This window comes from Punica granatum, chromosome 7 (genome assembly GCF_007655135.1).
Source record: "Punica granatum isolate Tunisia-2019 chromosome 7, ASM765513v2, whole genome shotgun sequence".
In the NCBI taxonomy this organism is placed as follows: Eukaryota; Viridiplantae; Streptophyta; class Magnoliopsida; order Myrtales; family Lythraceae; genus Punica; species Punica granatum.
In genome coordinates this window covers 8,432,210-8,455,846 of record NC_045133.1, presented here as the reverse complement: position 1 = coordinate 8,455,846, position 23,637 = coordinate 8,432,210, and the positions used below count along the sequence as shown (strand labels likewise).

At 37.6% G+C, this 23,637-nt stretch overlaps 2 protein-coding genes across 5 annotated transcripts; both read left to right on the top strand.

Moving 5' to 3' along the window:
• The first annotated feature begins 9,136 nt into the window (after positions 1-9,136).
• On the top strand, positions 9,137-15,435 carry LOC116214048 (FRIGIDA-like protein 5). Of its 4 annotated transcripts, none has more exons than XM_031549285.1 (6): positions 9,137-11,096; positions 11,635-11,816; positions 11,890-12,328; positions 13,531-13,853; positions 14,023-14,082; positions 14,183-14,358. In XM_031549285.1, the coding sequence occupies exons 1-6, from the start codon at positions 9,308-9,310 to the stop codon at positions 14,198-14,200; spliced, it is 2,811 nt and encodes a 936-aa protein (XP_031405145.1). In that variant the 5' UTR covers positions 9,137-9,307; the 3' UTR covers positions 14,201-14,358. The 4 variants fall into 4 exon arrangements, with proteins under 4 accessions (XP_031405145.1, XP_031405144.1, XP_031405143.1 ...); XM_031549284.1 differs by adding an exon at positions 14,455-15,435 and having other exon boundaries at positions 9,138-11,096; positions 11,635-11,810; positions 11,896-12,328; positions 13,531-14,082; XM_031549283.1 differs by adding an exon at positions 14,455-15,435 and having other exon boundaries at positions 9,138-11,096; positions 11,635-11,810; positions 13,531-14,082.
• A 1,395-nt stretch (positions 15,436-16,830) lies between these two features.
• On the top strand, positions 16,831-21,094 carry LOC116215639 (bifunctional 3-dehydroquinate dehydratase/shikimate dehydrogenase, chloroplastic-like). Its single transcript, XM_031551428.1, has 11 exons — positions 16,831-17,018; positions 17,187-17,422; positions 17,686-17,791; positions 18,101-18,319; positions 18,920-19,269; positions 19,448-19,511; positions 19,639-19,744; positions 19,835-19,978; positions 20,140-20,288; positions 20,485-20,647; positions 20,788-21,094. The coding sequence occupies exons 1-11, from the start codon at positions 17,004-17,006 to the stop codon at positions 20,829-20,831; spliced, it is 1,596 nt and encodes a 531-aa protein (XP_031407288.1). The 5' UTR covers positions 16,831-17,003; the 3' UTR covers positions 20,832-21,094.
• The last annotated feature ends 2,543 nt before the right edge of the window (positions 21,095-23,637 follow it).

The following is a 23,637-nucleotide window of genomic DNA, read 5'->3' as shown; positions in this document are numbered from 1 at the left end:
CTTTTTATTTCCAAAAAATCCCATAACAAAATATATATATAATTAAAGACAGCCACATAATTAAGGATATAATAGTAATTTCATCTATTCTATACTTCTTCAAAAAGGAGAAGGAAGTGTTTTGGTCTAACATTTATTTTCCAAAAAAGCCTATAGTGCACAAATGTTAGTTAATCTGACCATTAATTGAAGGTTAAAATGGTAAATTCAATTAAAAAATTCCACCCCATTTCTTTCCTTCCCTCTTACACGTCCTCGCCCTTCTCAATTGTATTTTCCCTCTCCCACCCTATGTTCCCTTTTTCATTTTTGTTTTCATTTTTTGCTTTTTTGATTGAAAATGAATTAATATAATTTTTCAATTAATGTGAAGATGAATCAATGTAAATTTTCATATAACAAAATATTAAGTAGGTCTTATCCAATAAAAATTATTAAATCATGAATACGGGAAAATAACTTATAAAACATCCCATTTAGAGGGTAATACTATTAATTCCGAGATAGCGTGGGTCAAACTCTATTATATACAAAAGACTAATAAATATAAAATATAAAATATAAAATATGAGATTTGATTGAATATACTAAAAAGCTAACTATGTAATTGAAAAATGTAAAAAATGGTTGATAGCTAAATCAAAATTGATTTTTTTAGCACGTTAATATTTTTTTTGGATGAAAGGCATTTTTCTTTTTGCCAAAATAAAAGGCACGTTTTAAAAAGTGTTATCAGAACTGAACCGGACTGGCCGGTTAACTTGGAAATTGAAAATGCATAAACAAACCGGCAAACCAAGAAATCAGAGCGGTTTTTAAACAAACCCATCGAACCTATGTGAACCGGCCGGTTCATGGGTTTAGAATTTTTTAAAGGAAAATTTGAAAATGAACTAATTGAAAATCCTAGTCTTCTGACTTCAGTCTTCTTCGCTAACTAGTACTTACCGATAATTCCATAAACTCCATATCCGAAGCTCCATAAGCTAAAATGCTTGCAAGCAGCACAGTCCAAGTCCTCGATTCTCCCCCTGCAGCTCCCCCGCTAACGCCAATCCGCCTCCCTTCGAACCCCTTGTTCCTCCGTCTCCCCTCTTCTCCTCACCGTCTCGGCTTTAGTCTCGAGTACACCGGCAGGAGGAGGCCCCCATCCGCCTCTTCTACCTACTACGAAGTCAGCGGCGCGTACCCGGATGAGGAGCTGGGCTTCCAAGACCGGTTTAGGAAGGAAGGGGACTAGAAGCTCGATGCTACCCAGTACGAGGCCTTCCTCAAAGGGGGCGAGCAGGTCACCTTTGTACTTCAAGAGATGATAGCCCTCGTAGTGAACTATAAAATAATCATTTAGAATTCTAACGGGTGGGTTGGGCTCCATCGGTTTTTTCGGTCCGAGTACCTAATTACTCAGATTGAGATCCCTCTTAAAATTGGTTTTTTTTCGAATCAATGAGATTGATCAGTCATTGTAAGTACAAATTGACCTGAGCAACACTCGTCCAACAAATAAGTAGCACATCTACTCCATAAGTAGGGGGGTGTACATGGGGGGGGGGGGGGGTGGGTATTTTTACTTAAATGGGTGGGTGCCAAGTTTCTAAGGTGGCCTTTTCAAATAAAAAAAATCACCCAAAATATAATTTGGATGACGAAAAAATCACTCGATAACGGACTTGGTTTTTTCAGGTGGTTTTTTGGGTCTCCGAGTTTGATATTATAAATTCTCAAATATGAAAATTAATAAATAAAAAACATCACAATAAGATGATATACCATACTCCATACTTAAATAAGTTGATCAACATAAATAAACATCATTCACGCCAAAAAAACATTAACATTGTCTCATAAAGTGTGATTAGACAAGGAGAATAGGTCTCATAAAGTGTGATTGAGAGAGAGAAGCTGACATTTTCGGGTTTACCTTTGCCATCGGATTGCAACGACCGGGAAGCGACAAATTGGCCAGGCGATACCAATAGAACGAAGCCAAAAAGCGCCTGACAAGAACAGAGAGGAGAGGGGAGGAGACTTCCCGTTCTCGGCAATGTTGGAGACTTTTCTTTTGAGAGGGGGGAGGGATGGGGAGAGAGATCCATCTTTTTGCTGTTGTCAAATTTAGCAGAGATGTTCTGCAAAATGAAATGTGAACTTGTGGAGTAATTTCATGTATTTTATATTATTTTCTTAAAATAATAAAAACTTTATTTATTTATTTATAATTAAACAGGTTGTTCGATCTATCGAACCCGATTGAATTCATAAATCCATGATTTATATCTCGATTGATTCGATATCCGGTTCGATTCTGATAACACGAGTTTTAAAATGAGAAAACAGAAAAGACAGGGAGGAGAGAGAACGGAGTGAGAGAAAAGAGAGAAAAGTGTGGGAGGAATGGGTGGGTAATTATCATATGAGATTACTATGTTATCCTTAATTTTGTGGCTCTTATAATTTAAAAATAAATCGTATGGGCAATTACGGAAATAAAAAATGAGACGGACAGCTCCATCTCTAGCTTTATATATTAATATAGAAGAATAAATTTACTAAAATAATTATCCACTCGCTAACTCCACATTTCTCTCTCTTTCTCTTCTCCTATTAAGTATTAAAGTGGTTTTTACTCTCTTTTCCCGTTCTTTCTTTTTCTCTCTGAGGTTAATGTACCAAAAATCAACATTTAATTTAGTTGTCAACCTTCTTTACATACTTCAATTACACTAGATGCTGCAACACATGCACCGGGAATCATTGATCACTTGATTAAAATGAAAATTAATGTAAATATATGCCCTTTTTTTACGAGTAACAATATATTAACAAAATAAATTTACAATTTTATTAGAAGATTTTGTATCTTGTGCTGTGCGCAATTAGTGTATTTTTTTGCGATTCTTTAAAGCCTCTAAAGAAAACTATAATGCTATTTTTATAATTTTCGAATATATATAAATTTTTCATAGCAATAGAAAACTTTCTTTTATAAGTCAAAAGTTTAATTAATAAAAGCACAATAGAAAGAAAAAAGTTATTAGATGGGATAGAGTAAAGAAAAATGAAAAAACAGAGGAAAGACAGGGAGAGAAAGGAGAGAGAAATAGGAGAAGGTTTTGGATTGTTCTATTTCATCGTGTGAGAGTAGAAAACACTAATTAAATTACATGAAATAGAAAAATTAATATTAATCACTCGAATAATTACTATAATTTTTTTTATTAAAGAATTTATGTTAATTATTTCTCGCTGCGTCAATCAATGTAAGGTAAATCATCTAAGATTTTCTCTAAAATTAAATAAAAAAATAAAAAATGGTGAAAAATGTGGAAAAACTGGGGTCGACACCACTGTCGTCATCCACTTATGCCATTGTCACCGTTTTTGCCTATGACATATTTTTACTGTCAATTAGCCCCAAACGTTGATATTATGTCTAACATTTTATACCATTCCGTGAAGGAAAAATGACGTAGCATATAACGTAGTCCAGGAATTTTCCGTCACGAATGTTAATGGAAGGGTATGAATGTTCGACGAAATATCAAAGTTTGGGACTAACTGATGGCGAAAATATATCAGAAGCAAAAACGGTGATAATGGCATAAGTAGAAGGCGACAATAGTAATCTAGTCAGTCTTCTTACTCTCTCACCCTCTCTCTTTGCTTTTTCCTGTCATCTCCATCCCTATCTCACTTCTCCTCTCTCTCATAATTTATTATCTCTATTACTTTTAATTTTACTATACGTATAACCGTAGTACGTGTGGGAAGTTTTTCAATAAATAATGTATTTATTAATTTAACACATGAATTGTATAAATTTAATGATTGATTTATTTTAAGTTGAATTCAATAACTATCAATATGAAAAATGTATAACACCTTTTCTGGGTGAAAATAAGTATAATACCTTTAATAGGTGACCTTTTTTTTTACAATATCATTAAAATAAATAAATAAAAATAGTAAAATAAATAATTAAATAGAAAAAATTTGAAGAAGTGACGTTACGAAGAGAGAGAAATGGATGAGAGTGGAGAGAAAATAGGAGAGGTTAGATAGGTGGAAAAGAGTTACTGAATAGTTTTTTTTGCGATTTTACCATTTTATCCATCATCCTGTGTTTGTTATAAATTCAACACATATGCAATAAGGGTAAAATCCAAAGGTGAAAATTAGACAAAAACTTTCTTCTCACGTATAATAATAATAATAGATAGATAGATAATTCAATAATATTATTTATAAAGCTTCCACTAATTTTTATAAATCAATTGATATGATTAAAATTATTATATTTTTGTAAAAAGTTTAAGATAATAAATAGATAGATAGATAGATAGATAGATAGATAATTCAATAATATTATTAATAAAGCTTCCACTAATTTTTATAAATTAATTGATATAATTAAAATTATTATATTTTTGCAAAATGTTTAAGATAATAAAAAATGCACTAGGTCACGTCTAATGCGAGTATGAATCTTGTAAAATGTAAGTAAATTTATTAATTGACCTTTTATCTAGTAATTTTTATTTTATTATTTTATTTTATCGTGGATAATTTTGAAAATGAATACTATACTAGTGAAGTATTCTCTAGGTTCTGTTTGTTTAGGATATTAAACTCCCTGAAAAGTGAATACTCTAAAAGTAATTTATTTTTCTATATTTGGTAGTATATTGAAAAACAAAGATGGAAAAGGAAGGGAGAGGAGGAAAAATGTGTAAAAGAGAGAGAAAGTGGGAAAACGAATTCTTTTTTTTCAAGGAATTCACTTTCTAACATTTTCCTGTTTGCCTTTAAAATTTTTTTTCAATTCTACTCTGCTCAATTCACTTATCTTCAATAACATAATTATTATTTTTTTCATTTTTCTTCAATTTTGTAAACGATTTAATTCAAATTTTAATATTAAATTCTCTTAATTATTTATTATTTTTTTTCATAATTCAACAACACAATTATTACTTTCTCTCCACTATTTATTATTTTTTCACAATTTTTTTCATAATTCAACAATACAATCATTACAAACCAATTAAAATGAAAATTCAACTCAACTCAACTCAAATACCAAATACAACTTATCCATAGAAAAAGTTTTCCTTGATATTTCCGATCAAAGGGAAAAAAAAACGTTACCCTATTGACCAATGATTTTTATTTATATGTTTATTTAAAAATCAAATTTAACTTTATTTTTTTCTCAATTCAACAACGCAATCTTTTTTTAAAATTCTTTATGGTACTTTTTTCTTATTTATTATTACAATTATTTTTAATACTAAATTTTCTCAATTATATATAATTTTTTCATCAATTCAATTATACAATCGCTATTTTTTTTATCTTCATCTTCAAATTCTTTCATACACTTTTTCAACTATTTTTATTTTTATTTTCTCAAATCAAATAAAATCAAATTTAATTTTTTCGCCAAACACAATAAAAATATAGGAAATGTGCCGAAATAGATAAATCTTCTTTTATTTTAATGATAAAAATTAATTAATTAGTATTTTTTTTCGATTATTGATGAGACAGCAACTGCAGCGATGTGGCTATACCATGTCGGCAAAGCAATGATCTGACCGCTGACTAGGACAAGCTAGGGAACCTCATGCTCTGTCTTCTCTACTCAATTTTCAAACATAACCGTACTGGATTTGCAAATTTTGCTTTTCCAAGCAATTAGTCCGTTATATTATCTGCTTTTAAAAAAAAATTATTAGAGAGGTATATAAATCTAATACAATAATAAAAAAAAATAAAACGTTAAAGAAATATATAGAAGTCATTACCTGTGAGGGAACACACGTGAATCGTTGCCCAACTCAGCGCTTGGATAATACGGATGAATGTTTCTTATTCTACTTTCTATTTTCTAAGACCTAACTAAATATATTATGTTATATCATTTCATGAAGTATATTGCAATGGAAACTTTTATTTGTTCCAAATTATCAATAGAATGCATCAATATAGGTTGGTTCAAGTGGTTTGAAATTTATTCTCATAAACAATGTCTCGAATTCAAGTCTTGTGGATAGAGAAAATTCACGGTATGAGAGTTTTATTCCTCAGTGAACCAACTCGACTCCAACTGGATTAGTCTGGTCCAATAATCTTCGAAATATCATGATACACATTGAAATTTTTTTTCAAAAGGATGTCAACCGTTGTATTTTTCTCATATGGCAAGACAAAAAAATGTATCGAATTTCAGTCCTGTGAATGGAGAAAATTTACGGTATGAGAGTTTTATCTTTTAGTAAACCAACCCAACTCTAACTGGATTAGTCTAACCCAATAGACTTCGAAATATTATGATACACATTGAAAAAAGTTTTGAAAAGGATGTTAACCATTATATTTTTCCCATATGGCACGACAAAGCATTAATCAGATTGCAATAAACTTAGAATGAGCATTAATTATTCCAATAATTGCTGCAATTAGTCTCAATTTCAACAATGTTATTGACTTCTTACCGTATCATTGTAAAGTGAGATTATTTAAGATTTTTATTTACCATACACCAATCTAATTACCCGTTTCCTTAGGTTCCGTAGTTCCTGTTGTAAGTGCAGTATTTTATGCATGTAAAAAGATTTGGAGTATCTACTAGAAGTTTCTGGGGAAATATATATTGGAGTTTATTAGTTAGGAAATTGATATCTCAAATCGCTAATAACATGGCACTAGAGTCCGCGTCATGAATTTTATAAAATTTTCATTCGGGCCTCATAACATGATCAACCTACATCCCGATTTCATATCTTGAAATATTAAGTTTTAATCAGTATTAAATAAAAAAGTTTGTAAATTGACATTGCACGAGTAAATTTATAAAAATTTAAAAAAAGAAAAAAAAAGATATAAGACTTGAGGGAAAGAAAGTAGTGGCAGAGACGGAAAATAGGAGTGTGGTTAAAATTTAAACGCTATGTTTGGTTTCGAAATCGCGGTTTAAAATTTTATTTTTAATTTTAAGTCAATACACTATACAACAAAATATATTTTTTCAAAGTCAAACTGATGGGTCCCATCTATTATTCAATAGACAATTACATACATTACCCAATATACTATACAACAAAACTAGTGGGGTCCACAGACCTTATATTTTTTTTTATTTTTTTCCACAATAAAAATTAAAGTTACAAATTCAAAACTTTAACTCTGAAATTAAACGCACTAAAATAGTTTTATTATTTTATCCATATATTTATGAGTAAACATTTGTCTCGAGATTGATATTATATCAAATCAGACTTCAAGAAATTTTTTACATCAAATTAAATTTTGAAAGATTTAGTATACATTATATGACCCCTTCTGTGTGTCTACCATCCAATAGTAGACGAAAATATCTGATGTGACATTATTTCTCACTTTTTTTACATTAATTTTGAAATTGACCTATTAAATGTACATTATATTACTCATTCTATCAGAGGGTTCCGTCGAATTCTTAACGGCAGACAGACGGAAGAAGCAACATGACGTACATTTAATAGGTCGATATCAAAATTGATGTAAAAAATTTTTGAAGTCAAATTTAATATAACATCGATCTCTTGACGGACAAATTATTAGTTTACTTTATATTTATTTATTGTAATGTTTTCCTTCTAGCTAATTAAAAAAATTAGGATAATTTGGTAAAATTATGCAAACAATAATTGTTAGAGACACCAAGCTGTCCCTCTATATATTAGTAAGCATAAGTATAAATGACATCCTTGACTAATGTTAACTCCTTCCCAAATTAGATTTTGTACGTCTTCCCGTTGATTTTGGTCAAATCCCCAAGATCCTATTAAATTTCACATATAGATATATATGGATATCATGTCCTTCCCAGTCAAGAATCCCCTTGAATGAATCCCAGCAAAAAGAAATCCCCTTGAATGAAGGTCAATTTTTATTTCCCCCCTGAAATTTGACTTTTTTTTTTCTTTTTGGTCATTATATTTTTTTCTCGATCTGCCCCCTGCCGTTTAAACTCTATTATTTTACCCTATTGTTGAAAGTAAAGTGCAATACCCCCAAAGTTTTCCACGATCATATCATGAAATATGAGTGTGTGGGTTCGGGAATCTTATTTTTTTCACGATACCTGAACTCTATTATGTAAGGAACATATTTCAAGATTTTAGAACCGGACCCTATCCTGTTAAAATCTGGAATAAGAATCTATCCGCAATTAAAAGATTATGTGGCTAATTAGTAAAAAAGGGATGATATAACTCTTCTTAGTAAACAAAATAAATAAGCTCTCATTATAATTCTATAGATATTACATCGCACATAGATAATTATGTAAATATAAAATAATCCTTTCATAAAAGAAATATAGATCCGAGTACCAATTCCGTGGGTACCCTGTATGTTGGAATCGGAACTGAAATCTATTTTCACTGGTTCCTTAAATTACTATATGAACTCTACCTTAAGTGGTAAATTACAATCGGTTCCGAATATATTCGATATCTATGCACACCTCTGTCATGAAAGACGGAAAAAAAAATCCCGAAAGTAAATCAGATTGTCCGGTGGTAGACCATTGTGAAATTTGCTTTTGATAACAGAAAATCTTTGAGCGTTAATTAGACAGTAGCTCATAGTTTCAGTAATTCTCGATCAATTTCATAAAACGCCATGATTTCTTGTGAAGCAGGAAAGTTATTTTCCTTTTGTGTCGTTTCACCGGCAACGATGCATCCATGAACTACCCTGACATTCACTAGGATGCTCCGAAATCCCCGTTTCGTCCTCCTCTTCTCCAGCAGTTGCATCATCTCCCCAGCTTTCCGGGGCTGAACATGGGCCTGATATCAAATGACGGGGCATAAACTGAGGCCACAGAATCATTAGGGGCATATTCGGAAACAAAGAAAAAGTGGGGACCAAACTGAAATTCCTATCGAAGAATCAATATACTATTCGTGGGCCCCAAGAAAACCAAGATTTAGATTTCGCCTGTCCCGTAGCAGAGTCTGTTGGGCCCCACCGCCGTCTCTGTTGCCTATGTAATCGTGACCAGTGCTCCGAAACTCCCATTGAAAACCGCCCATTAGCGCCTTAATCACTCATTAATTAATTCCTGATTAACCCCTCCCCCCCCCCCCCTCTCTCTCTCTCTCTCTCTCTCTCTCTCTCTCTCTCTCTGTATCTCTCTTCCATGGCAACTGCTGCCGTTAAGTTCCGCCATTACTGAGAAGACAAGCTTTCCCTTCCTGCTTTCCTTGCAGGACTAGGATCGGATCTCTACCTTGCCCGTTGCAGCAGCATTGGCATGCCGGCTTCCATGGACGGCGCCGTCGTCCCCACCGACTTAACAGTCGCGAAGATGAAGAAGGATTCGTTCCGCGACAACTTCCTGTTCCTCTCGCTCCAGTGGAAGGACCTCGAGGAGCACTATGCCGCCGTGCACGAGGCCCTCGAGCGGAAGCGGAATGAGCTCTCCTCCACCGAGGAGTCCCTCCGGGAGATTCTCCTCGAGGTCGAGGCGAAGCAGCACGAGTTTGAGGCCCTGGAGGCGTTGATAGAGGAGCAGTGCAAGGACCTGGACGCGAGGGCGGACGAGTACGGCGAGAAGTACCGGTTGGCGATTGAGAAGAAGGGGAGGGAGATTGAGACGGCGGTTGAGAGGAGGCTGTCGGAGATTGAGGAGAAGGAGAAGAGTTTCGAGTCGCAGAGCGCGTCGTTGCAGCGGTTGATCGACGAGCGGTTTGAGGAGGTTGCGAGGAAAGAGAAGAAAGTGGAAGCGGTGAGTGCAAAGTTGAGAGAGCAATTGGCGGAGTTGAAGTTGAAAGAGAAGCGTTATGATGAGAGAGTCAGGGAGTTCGAATTGGCAAATTTGCAATATGAATCGGACCGGGTGAAGTTGTCGGAAAGATCGAGAGAAGTGGAGTCCCAAGAACGGTGGATCGAGCAGAGACTCGATGAGCTTGATTTGAAAAATCAGGAAGTGGAAGAGCGAAGCAGAGAGCTTGAGTTGAACAAGAGTAGATTTGAACGTGATAGAGGAGTATTTAATGAGCGATTCAGAGAATTTGAATTGAAAGAAAACCAAGTCGAGCGGAGAGCTCAAGAGCTTGAGAAGAAAAATAAGCAACTCGAAGTGCGTTTGGGAGATCTTGAATCAAGAAGGCGGATCTTTGAAGTGGACAGGGGCAAATTTGAGGTGGGGCTTAGAGAGTTGGAATCGAATATGAAGAAGTTAGCCTCCGACAGCGAGAAATTGGACAAAGAATCGAGGGAGTTGGACTCGAAAGCTAAGAAACTTGAAGGGCAGCACAAAGAGCTAGTGGCTAGAAAAAGAGAATTTGACGAGCGAGTCCAGAAGTTTGTAATAACGGAGTTCAAGACTAAGTTCGATAGAGAGAAATTGGATGATCAATTTAGGGAATCGGCGGTGAAAGAAAAGCAACTTGAAGGGCGGCACAAAGAGCTGGAGTCCAGTAAAAAAGCATTCGAAGAGCAGGTTGAGAAGTTCAATCTGATGGAAAGAAAGCTTGAAGAAACCTCGAAAGAGGTTGAACTGAAAGCAAAGCAGTACGAGGAAAAATGTAAAAATCTTGAGAATGCAAATCTGAGAGGTTTTGTCGCTGTGGATGGGAAGAGCTTGCAGGTTCTTCTCAATGAGTGCCGGGACGATCATGACAGAATTCGGGATGGAGTATCATTCCTGCTTAGGATGTATCCAGACCCTGCCAAGGTTGTCTTGGATGCAATGGAAGGGTTCTTCCCTCCACATCTGAAGAAGGGGGTCGTGGAGTTCAAAGGGAGTACTGTCAGGGCAAGTTGTATCTTATTGTTGGAGCAATTGATGAAGATTTCTCCTGACATCAAGGAGGACATCAAGTCGGAAGCAACGAAATTATCGTTCGATTGGTTCACTAAGTTAAAGCCAGATAACAATCATTCTTGTCAAATATTGGGATTTCTGCTCCTCATAGCTAGTTATAATTGTCACAATGCTTTTGATGTCAATGAGCTATTACGTTATGCGAAGGTTATTGCTCACCGGAGACGGGTACCGGAATTGTGCAGGGTACTAGGATTTAGAGATGAGATTCCAGGTATTTCCCGTACCACTGTGGCTTTATTAATTATGGGATGATGATTTTATTCTCTTTGATGCTTTGCATAATGCCACTGTTTCTCTATCATCTTGATGAGATAGGGATTGCAGAAGGAGTTTCCATAGAAATATGGAGATTAGAAGAGCAAGGGAAGTAACTAAAACGACAAATTATTAGGTCAACCATTATGGTAAAAGTGGAACAAATAATAAAGCTGGTCTTTTTTGAATCCCAATAGCGTTACTCTGCTGCTTTCTACAATTCCTTTTATTAGCTAAGTGCATTGATGCCATCGTGTTCACATATTAACAATGCGTTTGGTTTCAGAGTTAAAGTAACTTTGATTTTGACTGTGGAATTGTAGTGTGTTGAGTTAAAGTTAAAGTTAAAATTTTTGACTTGGAAATGTGTATTTTTGTTGTGTAGTGGGTTGAGTTAAAGTTAAAGTTAAAATTTTTGTGATTTTAATCCTGAAAACAAACGGGCCAAATAACTGAGATTGGTATTCTTATGGTAATGGTAATCTCATTGGCAGGATTTATTCAAGATCTCTTGGGGAAAAAGCAGCACCTTGCTGCTCTTAAGTTTGCTTCTAGATTTGATCTGCTTAGTGAGTTTCCTCCACGTCCCATCATGAAGGAGTTTATGGATATGTCAAGGAGTGCATTCAAGGCAATCAGTGATAATGAAAATAGTTCACCGGAAGAAACGGTACAGGTCTTTATTTTTCTGCCCTTCTGTTGAATATATCTTAGTTTAGCACCTAACTGGGATTGCTGCCATCTTGTAGATTCAGGCTACAAATAAAAGGATAGGTGATCTGAAAGCTGCTATGAGGTGCATTCAAGATCACAAGCTTAATGCGGGATTTAGCCCTGTAGAGATAAAGAAAGCCATCAGTTTACTGGAGAAGCAACTTGCAGATCGAATAAAAGCAGCTGCAACAGTTGGTAATAGGACTAAATTGCAAGAATCAAATGATATGCGTGGTTCTCCCAGGATTTGTTCTCCTGTTCCGTCTACTGTGCCTGTAACTGCCAACTGTTCAATGGCTGAGAAAGCTGTTGTGATAGTAGCTCCAGATACCCTAATGCGGCGGCAGAGAAGTATGGAGCAGTCTCAACCCGATAAATCTCAGCAAGCTCCACAAAGTATTCTTGCTGATAATAATCAAGTTCAGCCAATGGACGCAGAGTCTGAGCAGCTAGTAGGCTTACCTACCCACCAAGGTAAACCATATTCAAGCACTTGGTGTTATGGTATGTCAAGGTGCTTACTGTGCATGAGAACCATTAGGAACTACGAAAAATTAGTACCCGGCATATATTTAAAGATGATCTAAGAATATGATGTCTGTCAACCTACATTGACTGAGTCATTTTTGTCGAGGGTGCTTGACCCTCAAGGCATAGGACTAGGAGAAAATTAGCATTTTCCTGTAATCCAGGATAGATAGCAAAAGTACTTAAGTGTAAATTATTAAGGTTCCCCTGGTGAAAAACCAAAACTCAAGTCTTCCTTATAATGACATGTTAGATAATTGTGCTGGCTAAGATCTTCCTATATCAGGCACCTCACTTAGAAGCCAGCCCAGCTTCTAGTCAATTGCCACATTGCTGGCAGTTGACATTTGGCCCACAGCACTACCAAGATCTCTAATCTCCAGGGTTCTAGACCTCTGGTTTTTAGGCAAAACTCGTATAGGCCAGCAAAGCCTTGCAAAGGCCCATGAAGGTAGTGCAGGACTCTATAAACGAAAGGAAGGCCTTCACAGAGTCTGACTGACCGGGGCAATTACAACTAATTAATAATTGTGGGTTCCACACATTCATAATGCTGTTACTGCTTCGGTGAAATAAGTTTCTCGGACCTCATGTGGAGAATGATTTCCTCTTAGCTTACCTTGCCATGCGGTGCCAATCACCTTTTGGAATGGAACTGTGAAGCAGACATCATTTGTTTTAGTATGTAATCAATCTTTAGGGAGGTCTATTCTACAGTTTTTGGCTTGTAAAAAAAAAACTCTGAAGACAGAAAATGTTCTATAAAGTTAATGGAAGACCTGGTGATTAGTCATTTTTAAACAAAACTTATGGAGGAAATAGAAATTTCTCCAGAGAAGATAAAAGACACTAGCTATATTTGATTGAATTGTATTTCTACATACACTGCAAAAAGGAAAAGTAAATAAATGAAACTTAAGAGTTGGTTTTCAGAAGGAAATCTCTGCAGTTCCTGTAAACCGAGGTTTTGTTCCTGATTTAGCAGTGAAATTGTTAGTGCCTGTTGAGAATTCATTGCCACCATAGCAAGTATGCTTATTAACATTCCTTATCAGCTTTTCCTAGTGCAGGAGTGCCATCTTTGTTTATAACTCCATTTCATTTTTCACAGGCATAGCAAGTAATATATGTTCTTGTACTCTTGACAGATCATCTCTCAAAGGAAGATGCACCTTTGGATGCCAGGTCAACTACACCGAAGAATGCTCAGTCTGAGCATCAACACAGTCCTGTTGATGTGGGTGCAGAGGTTTTAAGGCAGTTACTAACGGGAGACATGCAAGATAAGTTGGTGCAGCAGAAAATTGTTCATTTACTCAAGTCCTCATCAGAACCAGCAGATCTCGCCTTTGATGTTATTCAGGGCCCCCATTCATCAGGCTCAGGAAAAGATGAATCTTCGTCTGAGCTGGGGATCCCTGTGAAGCGGTCTATCTTACTGCTGAAGGAATTGAAAGGATTCTCATATAAGGTTAATCCACAGTTAAACCAAAAAGCGAGAAAATTCGCCATGATTTATAAATCGAACTTGAAAAAGACAAAAGACAATCACATCGGAGTAATATTTTTGCTGCAATTTCTCGATGCCTTCAAAGTGCTTCTTGATGCCAATGAAGTTACTTGTCTTTTGGATCCCTCAGTTTGGTGCAAAGAAGTTCCTGACTCTTGTCAACGCCACGGGCTGCAAGATTTTATTCCTAGTGAGTTATTCCTTCCCTACAACTTTCTGAACCCTCCAGCTGTAAATCTTACTGCAACTCATTATATTTCTTTTCATGTTATGTTTTCCTCTTTGACTAGATTTCATCGAAGGCCTAATTAAGAAGAATCAGAGGCTTAATGCTGTCAAATACATCCATGCCATGGAACTCGAATCAAGATTCCCTGTCGTTGCTATACTAAAGGATCATCTGGCACACTGGGAAAATAAGGGAGACGAGCTACTGAGGGGACAAACTGTTACCATCCCAGTCCAGGTAGTTTCACCCTTATAGTTCCATGAAAACAGGTCCCTTTTTTTTTTTCCCCATTTTTCCCCCCTTAATTTTTGTATGCTCACCTTGGTTGTGCAGAATAAGGCATTTGACGTAAGAGTAGCTGCTGCAAAAGATGCGATCAAATGCATCAGCTTGTGCAAGCTGGAGTCCATGTACCCGTCTAAAGAATTGGAGGAATACATTGAAAGTCTAAATAAACAGAAAGAGAGAATGCGGAAGTCAGAGGAGTCCGAAGCAGCGAAACCTCTTGCTGGTACAAAGCGCAAGTCAGATTACTGCGATGGAGAGAGACACACGACTGAGCAAGCGAGTTCTACAGTCGCTTCTTCTATTTCTGGGAGCAACACTACTATTAAGAGCCAACCTCGGTGGCAGAAGAAGAGGAAGACTAAGTTCATCGGAGAATTGGACCCCGACTTTGTACCCCCTCCTCCTCGCAAGTTCTACCCAAAGAAGCAGCGGTTCCATGGTATAGCCAGCGGACCTTTTGTGAAGCCTACTGGTAGGGCCCAGTTCTTGGACCCAGAGGACGATGACGGTCCCTTCCAATCTCATTTTCGAGCTGACTCTGGTTGTGGCAGATATTGTCATTGAAACAACCCATGTCAGCATATCTGAAGGTGCGGTTTCGGGGGAACCTTTTCATGGGCTTTAGGAGATGTGCAAATCCATTCTCGCACTGTCCCTCTTTCTGACAGCGCCCTTTTGCACATATAACGGCGGGGCTGTAGTGTTCTTGACATCTCCTGGTGGTTAGTAGATTCTCTTCTTTTAACGTCAACCTTAGGGCTGACCCTCCCTGGAAGGCTAACCAGATAGTTGCACCCTCTCTGTTAATATCTTTTGGTGTGCTTGCGATGTTCGTAAATTGATAGTCAAAGTTCAGTGGGAGATGTTTTAGGGAAATTTGATTCGATTCCTATGTGGGTTGTATGTATCCATTGCTTCCAAGCTCATCATCAACGAGCATTGCTGCCTGGGGTCGAGGCTGTTAACCGCTGTCTGATGGTATGTGGTTGAGGCTATTCTGCAATCGACGGATTTTTTTTACCAGGACCCCGTTCGAATTACCCCTTTGTTTTTATGAGAGGAGCCGTCCTAGCGAAACGGGGACTTTCCCGAGATAAGACTCCGTCGCATTACTCGAACAATATTTTAATGTTCTGGCTGGTCAAGCCAGTACGACTAGGTATAGACATCAGCGAGTCTGGTTTGACATTTAAGGCTACATTTGGTCGCGTGGATTAAATAGAATTTTGCGCGGATTAAATAGGCTTTATGGGGAGGATGGGATGGGAATTAAAAACCCAATGATATTCATTATCCCAATGAAGTACTTGGTTCATTACTAGATTTGTAAAATTACCAATCTACCAATATACCCAATATACCCATTGTTTGATATTTTTGAAAAATAGAAATTAATAACGAAAATTAGTTTTAATTTTAGCATTTCAGAACTATATTTAAAAAAAAAATAGAACAAAGACTCGGAAAGGGGCCGTGGTTGCCCGACTTTGGCCACCACCACTTCAAACAAGGTCGCTAGCCAACCCAGAGGTCGTTAGATCTTGCATGGGGGGATGGTGGTTGGCTTTGGGCATCCACTATCCCAAAGTGGCCTCTCGAGAAAGAGGGGGGAAGTAAATTTAGGTCACTAGTACTCTCACCGGACAACCATCGCCCCAAAGTGGCCTTCTTTCTAGAGAAAGGTAGATTGGGGCTGTGGTCACCTGATTCCGCCCCGCAACAGCCCCATTCGAGGTCACTGGTGATCTCACTGGGCAAGCACTGCCCCACGGTGGCCTCTCAAGAGAGAGAGAGGAAGTGGATTGAGACTATGGTGCACTAATTCCGACACGACAACCCCAGTCGAGTTCATCCATGGTCGGAGAGATCACCAGTGATCTCGATTGGGCTTGTGACGGCCGAAATCGCCACCACAACCTCAATTTCCCTCCCCTCTCTCAGTTTCAAGGTTGGAGAATAATCAACTAGTTATCAAAAAAAGAAAACACAATCAATGTGGATCGGTTCAAACGGTTCGACTTTTTAGGCAAGATCTTAGGTTCGAGTTCTTGTGAATACAGAAAATTCACGTCGGGAGAATTTTATCTCTTAGTGGTCTCATCTGACTCGACTTGATTAGCCGGCCCCAATTGAATTTTCAGATATCAATATTTACACAAAAAAAAAAACACACACACCACCCCAGAGGCGGCTGACCGTACCGAACCCGGACCCGTTTGGAAGACTCAGCCGCCATTTTTGGATATAAAAATATTGATTTAATAATTCCACCTAAAGTTCTTTCTTCCTTCCGCCTTTCTGCTGAAAGAGAGAGAGTTAACTAATTAAACAGACTGACGTTGTTGTTATCACACCCACCTCTCAACTCTCTCAACCCACCTTCTTCTTCCTCTTCTCCTCCTTGTGCTTCTTCTTCCCTCCATCATCCTCTTCCTTCAATCCCCCCCCACCTAAATTCTGTTTCGGCGGCTGAGAAATATAAGTATGGAGTTAAACCAATCGTTCCCTCACATTCTTGCCATTGAGAGGCTGCTTACTGGTACCAAAACCACCCCAAAGAAGACCCCGACTCCGCCGACACCCTCGCCATCGCCATGGGAAGCCTTTCGGTAATGCATCCATTCATTCCCCTCTGTTTTCTTTCCCGTCAAAACATTTCGCATATTCGTTAACTTTGAGACTCGGTGATCACGTGTCGGGCGAGTCGAACTGCGACTACGGTGTCATTTAGTATCACTGCTCGAGTTTGATTCGGTGTGTTTGGGCAAAATTTTCAGCTTGCGGTATCTGATATTCAAACGAGCACGAGCGGGATGAGGGGTAGCCCGACTTTACTGTGCACTCCCCTGATGGGGACCACCGTGGATCAGATGCTGATTGAGATGAGGAAGGCCAAGGAGATCGGGGCAGATGTCGTCGAGGTTCGGTTGGACTGCTTGAGGAAGTTCAATCCTTTCCAGGACCTCGAGATCCTCATCAAACGGTCTCCTCTTCCCACCCTTGTCACTTACAGGTAAATTCCTTGAAGTATTCATTGCAGTTTGTCTTACGAGTTATCATCGTACGAGGTCGACACTGGACCAACATAGATTTAGCAACTTCTGTAACATGCTCGATGACTGAATAGTTTACTTAGTATGCTGAAATCTCTCTCGGTATTCAACCGGCCAATGTACTTCCATCAGGGATAGCAATTCGCCCTGGTCATCCGTTCTTGATTTCAATAGCTTGACTTTAACCGTGGGGAATTTATTTATTTTTTTTACATATTTTCAGACCATTCTGGGAAGGCGGTCAATATGATGGGGACGACAACAAGAGACAAGATGCTCTACGTTTGGCTATGCACCTGGGCGCCAGCTATGTTGATATCGAGCTTGAGGTGAGACTACAATGGTTTGACTGTGGATTAGAGTCTTTCAAACCTGTTTTCCCATGAGTCAGAAAAAGACGGTGTCGCTTCTTATCCTATTTTAGAACGTTTTCGAGTTTTTAGTGAACTGGTTTCTGGCTTTCCAAAGAAACTGATGAGTAGGAAACAAAGCATGTAAGCAAAGAGCTCATGTTTAAAGAGACAAAATCTTGTACTTTATATTTTACTGATTTATCGGTTTTCCCTATGAATGCTTCCCTTGCTGGTTTGAATCCCCCAAGCTGTATGCAAATGATTGAATATCGTCAAATTTTGCAGGTCGCTTATGAGTTCATTAATTCTATTCATGGAAAGAAGCCAGACAACTTCAAAGTCATTGTCTCCTCCCACAACTTCCACAATACTCCATCTTCTGAAGCCATCGGGAATCTTGTAGCTAGAATACAAGCTTCTGGGGCTGACATCGTTAAAGTAGCAACAACCGCTTTGGACATTACGGACTGTGCACGTGTTTTCCAAATAATGGTCCACTCTCAGGTTGCTATTTATCCAATAAACTGTTGCTTATTGGCATATCGAGGAACCCGTGAACAATGTTTGGTTGCCATTTCTGTTGTATTGAATGTGATTGGACCATTCAGTTGGATGGATCCGACTGAGAATGTATTTAACTGATTCTTTGAAAAACCAAATCTGCAAATGAACCCATCAAATTCATCTGTTTTTGCTTTGAAGAGGTCCCTTTTATTCCTGAACTCTATTGAACTTATATTCTGGATTGGTGATTATGTTGTCCTGGGAAAGTCTAGTCAACCCGTTAGACTGGGGTCGCACTCATGAGCTCATGGAACTGCATCACGGGCTATTTGATATCCCGTGCTGTTACTTTTAGCTGCTGCATATATGATATGTGTGTGTATCTGTCTGCATATAATTGTACAGAATCTAGCCAGAAATATTAATTAAAAGTTAGGGAGGAAACAGCCTGTTCATTCCTTAAATACCATCCCCAAATATGCGTGTTCTTTATGAATGATCGATGTTGTTTGGGATCCTCAATATGCTAATAGTAGGTGTCTCCTTTTATAACGTCTGATAATTTTATCTCAATGACTCATTAATGCCATGTCTATGCAGATTCCAACAATAGGAATTGTTATGGGAGAGAGGGGCCTTATTTCCCGGCTACTTAGCCCAAAGTTCGGAGCATATCTCACTTATGGTGCCCTCGATACCAGTGCTATATCAGCTCCGGGTCAACCATTGGCAAAGGATTTGTTGGATCTCTATAACTTCCGACTCATAAGGCCAGACACTAAAGTGTATGGCATTATCGGGAAGCCTGTAGGCCATAGCAAGAGCCCTCTTCTGTTTAATGCAGCTTTCAAGTCGGTCGGTCTCAATGCAGTCTATGTGCACCTTTTGGTGGATGACGTCGAGAAGTTCTTCGAGGCCTATTCGGCTGTAGACTTTGTTGCTGGATGCAGGTACAGATTCAGACATTCACGGATATGGATTTGTTTTGGAAGAAGATCCGATGTCGTGTGGTGAAATAGTATTTTCAAACGTTTCATTCCTCTATACCTATTGTGGCATTTTAAGATTTATCAGTTACTCTCGTGTTTTGCACTTTTTAAGCTGTTATCTCTGTGCTTTTCCGTACAGTTGCACAATCCCTCACAAGGAAGTTGCAGTTAAATGCATGGACGAGATCGACCCCATTGCCAAGGTAATTTTCAGTCTTTTGACGACTTAGTCGGTAATCTGTGGACTTACCTTTCATTTCTTTGTTTCCTTGGCTACAAATTCTTTCTAATCTCATTAAATTCTAATTTCTTCACACCGATTCACTACAGAAAATCGGTGCCACTAATAACATCGTGAGGAGACCTGATGGGACGCTGACTGCTTTCAACACGGACTATATTGGTGCTATCTCTGCGATCGAGGATGGACTACGAGGTTCTTTTCTTGTCTTTCAAGCTATTTTCTTATTTTCTACTGCTCCAGACCATGATCATTACGTTTGATTCAATATCTGACATGTTACAGAGCTAAATGGTGCAACTCCCGGAGTGGGCTCGCCTTTGGCGGGTAAATTATTTGTTGTACTTGGAGCTGGCGGAGCTGGGAAGTCACTTGCCTATGGAGCTGCCCAAAAGGGTGCTCGGGTTGTTGTTGCCAATCGAACACTGGGTATGCCCAAGTTCCTTGTAGTTAACCGCTGCTTTTGACAAGGAAGTGAGCTGATGTTTGATTGAAGACGGTTCGGTCATTGTCTCGAGACATACATACATACATACATATATATATATATATATATTTGGATAACAATAGAAATTGTGTTATTATTGCAGAACGAGCCAAAGAACTGGCTGATAAGGTAGGAGGGCAAGCTATGACTCTTGATGAAGTCGCTAGTTTCCACCCGGAAGACAGGATGGTTCTTGCCAATACTACCTCTGTTGGCATGAAACCAAATGCCGATGGGACCCCAATACCCAAGGTTTGCCTTCTCTTTCATTGCCCAAATTGACAGACATTAAGATAGAAAGCATGCTGGCATCGCTGAACAATTTCGAAAACTATATCAGTGCAGATACCAAGAAATGAATTTGAAAGTCTAATCATGTCTTGAGTTCCTTCACAAGTTCATCGTCCATGTATGGGCTAACCGGATTTTCATTCCTCTAATTCTGCAGCTAGCTTTAAGACATTACTGCCTAGTTTTTGATGCCATTTACACGCCAAAAGACACCAGGCTCCTCCGAGAAGCCAGAGAGTCTGGAGCTATCATTGTGTACGGAACTGAGATGCTGATCCGACAGGGCTTCGAGCAGTACAAAAATTTCACGGGTTTGCAAGGTAACATACAAACTGACTGGAGCTCCCAATTCAACAACCAACTTTCTTCTCAGTTGTCGGTTAAGCAGTAGCTTCTACTAGTTTATCGGGCTAACCGGCTTTTCTTCTGGTCTACTGTCTGTGCTCTTCTCTGTTGACAGCCCCGGAAGAGTTGTTCAGGACGCTCATGGAGAAGCACGCGTAGAACGTTCATCAACGTGATCTCATACCGAAGCTTAGGGACGGAAAAATTTCGATATTTCTTTAAGTTCTGCTGTGTTATAATCAGGTGAAAGGGATCTGAATATTTTTCCCTCCAAAATTCCAAATATAAAATTTCATTAACTAGGAAACAAAATTATTTGAACTCAATTTTGCCAAGTCGTGTATTGAGGAAAGGACTTGTATGCCCCTGCTGCGGGTCTTACTAGTGAAATAAATGCATACATGTTTTATTCTTAGCGTGAATTAATTTTTATTTGAATTAATAGCCCAGAAAAGTACGACATTTCAGTTTTGTCTCAAATCTAGCACGAGTTAAATTTTCGTCAATTTTAACGATAGTATTACGTGTTGTCAAGCTATTTAATGAGTGGATTCCACTTATTTTTATTTTATTAAAAAAATTTCAGAAATTGAAACAAAGGAGTCGGTTGACGGGCTTAGGCCCTTAGGAGGAGGGGGCCAGCGGTGGTGACCTCGATTGCGGCCACCACCGCCCCAATCGAGGTAGGTGGCAACCCCTTCATCGTTGCCGACCCCGATTGCAGCCACCATCGCCCCAGATGAGGTCAGCGACGATAGCAGTGGTCGTCGCCGACCCCGATTGGGGAGGTGGTGGCCGCAATCGAGGCCATCACTGCCGGCCCCTTCCTCCTAAGAGCCTCAACCCATCAGTCGACCTTTTTTTCTTTTTAATAACTTTTTAGAAACCATTTAAAAAATAAAAATAAGTGAAATTCACTCATTCAATAACATGATGACACGTGACACTACCGTTAAAATTAACGGAAATTTAACGTCGTGCTAAATTTAAGACTAAAATGAAAGGTTTGCTTTTCTGAGTAATTTTTGAAAGGTCATACTAGAATCATAAAAAGTGCAAATGTCGTTTTTTTTAGACTATTAACCCTTTTTATTTTTGTTTATAAGATTCTCTGTATAATTAATTGTAATCCTAGATTGCTCCATTGCATATGTCACGAGATGCGACGGATTAATCGGAAAATGTCTAACATTCCACCATCACCAATATCTAGCCGATTATTATTACCATGATATAAAATAGATGCCTTCGCGATAGATAGCACGTACTCTTACATTCTGTAACATTCAGTTGCCATTGGTTATGGTATATCATGTCACTTAAAAGTCCAAAGACCGCTCACTTCAATGTAGTGTTTGAACGTGATATATTTGTATTACTGTAAAAAGGAAAAGTCAAGTTTTTGTTCAATTTTCATTTTTTATAAATGTCCTTTCCAGAATTTTGTTAAAAAATTATAATAATTAGATTAAAGAACGATATAGTACATTAACCACACAACAATAATTAACTGCCCCACTTTTTTCTCTCTTTCCAGTTTTCCTCATTTATCTCTCTCTCTCTCCTTTTTTTTTCTAACCCGATATGTCCGGGTTTCGCCCAATTAATTCTCGGGGCTCCGTGAACCCCACGGCGCATAGAGCGGGTAATTACGCCAAATGCGCTCCGGTGGCCCCAAGATAATTCGAACCTGGGTTTTAGTGTAAATTTAAGTGCACATTAATCACTAAACCAAATCCTTTAGATTTCTCTCTTTCTCTCTACTTTGACCGTGAGAGAAACAATCCCATTTCTCCATGCCAAAATAAAAAAAAATCTAATTTCCTAATTCCCCAGCAGTTTCTCTATTCCCTCTCCCTCTTTCTTCTCTCTCTTAAACGTTCCCTCCGGTCTTTTTTTACTTTTGATAGATAACGTTTCCTCCACCTTTTCTTCCCTTCAACATTTTCTTTTATTAATTTTATTATTTAATTAAATTAATAAAAATATTTTTTAACCTCTAAAAATACCAATGGTAGGATTTCCATATCGAATTTACGTTAAAAATCTTACGGGTAGTACGTTACTTTTTTTTAATTAAATTCCGTGTGTAGCACAAGTTTGCATGTAGTGTAGCATAAAATAGCACTCTTGAGCCACTTTAAGTTTAGTATAGTCTTTTTTAAATATATATTCTTAAATGATTAATCACTCCTTAAAAATGTAAAAGGACATTTGGGAATTTAAAAACTTTTGCAAATTCTACTGTCTATTACTACAAATTGTAGAAGGAAGTTTGTATAATTTTCCTTTTCCAAAACTACCCATAAAGAAATATTAAGTTAATTGACAGCCACTAAATGGGTGAAAATTAAAGGGCGATTATGTAATTTCAAGTTTTTTTTATAACTATTCACTCTCTAACTCTTCACATAATTCTCTTTTTTCCCTCTCTCATATCCTTAACGTGTATCATCTCAATCTCCTTTTAAGAGTGTATTCTCTCAACACAATAATATATCATTCTTTTGTATTAACTTTTCAAAGTCGGTAAATTGACAATGTTAATATATGTAGCATTTAATAATATTTCACATATAAATTTGCGGGATCGATGGTTATTTTCTCAATTCTATGAGCTTTTTTTAAAACAACTTTTTAAATTTTATAGACATCTAGATATAGATATAAATTCATCCCACCATGTTTAAAATTTTTCTTTTAAATTTTTTATGCATAAAATCTTTTTCTAATTGGAGGACATGAGTTTCTTTCTTTACCAATGTGGACGTGAGTTCTTCAATTTCTTAAACATGAGTTTTTCAATTTCTTAAACATGAGTTTTTCAATCTGATGCACTTCCAAATGGATTCTCAAAGGTGCAATTGAAACTTATATCGGAATGGAGAAACACAACTCGTTGGACAAATAGAAAATGGGATAACATATCACAACTCAAGAAGCCGACCCGAGATAAAGACTAATT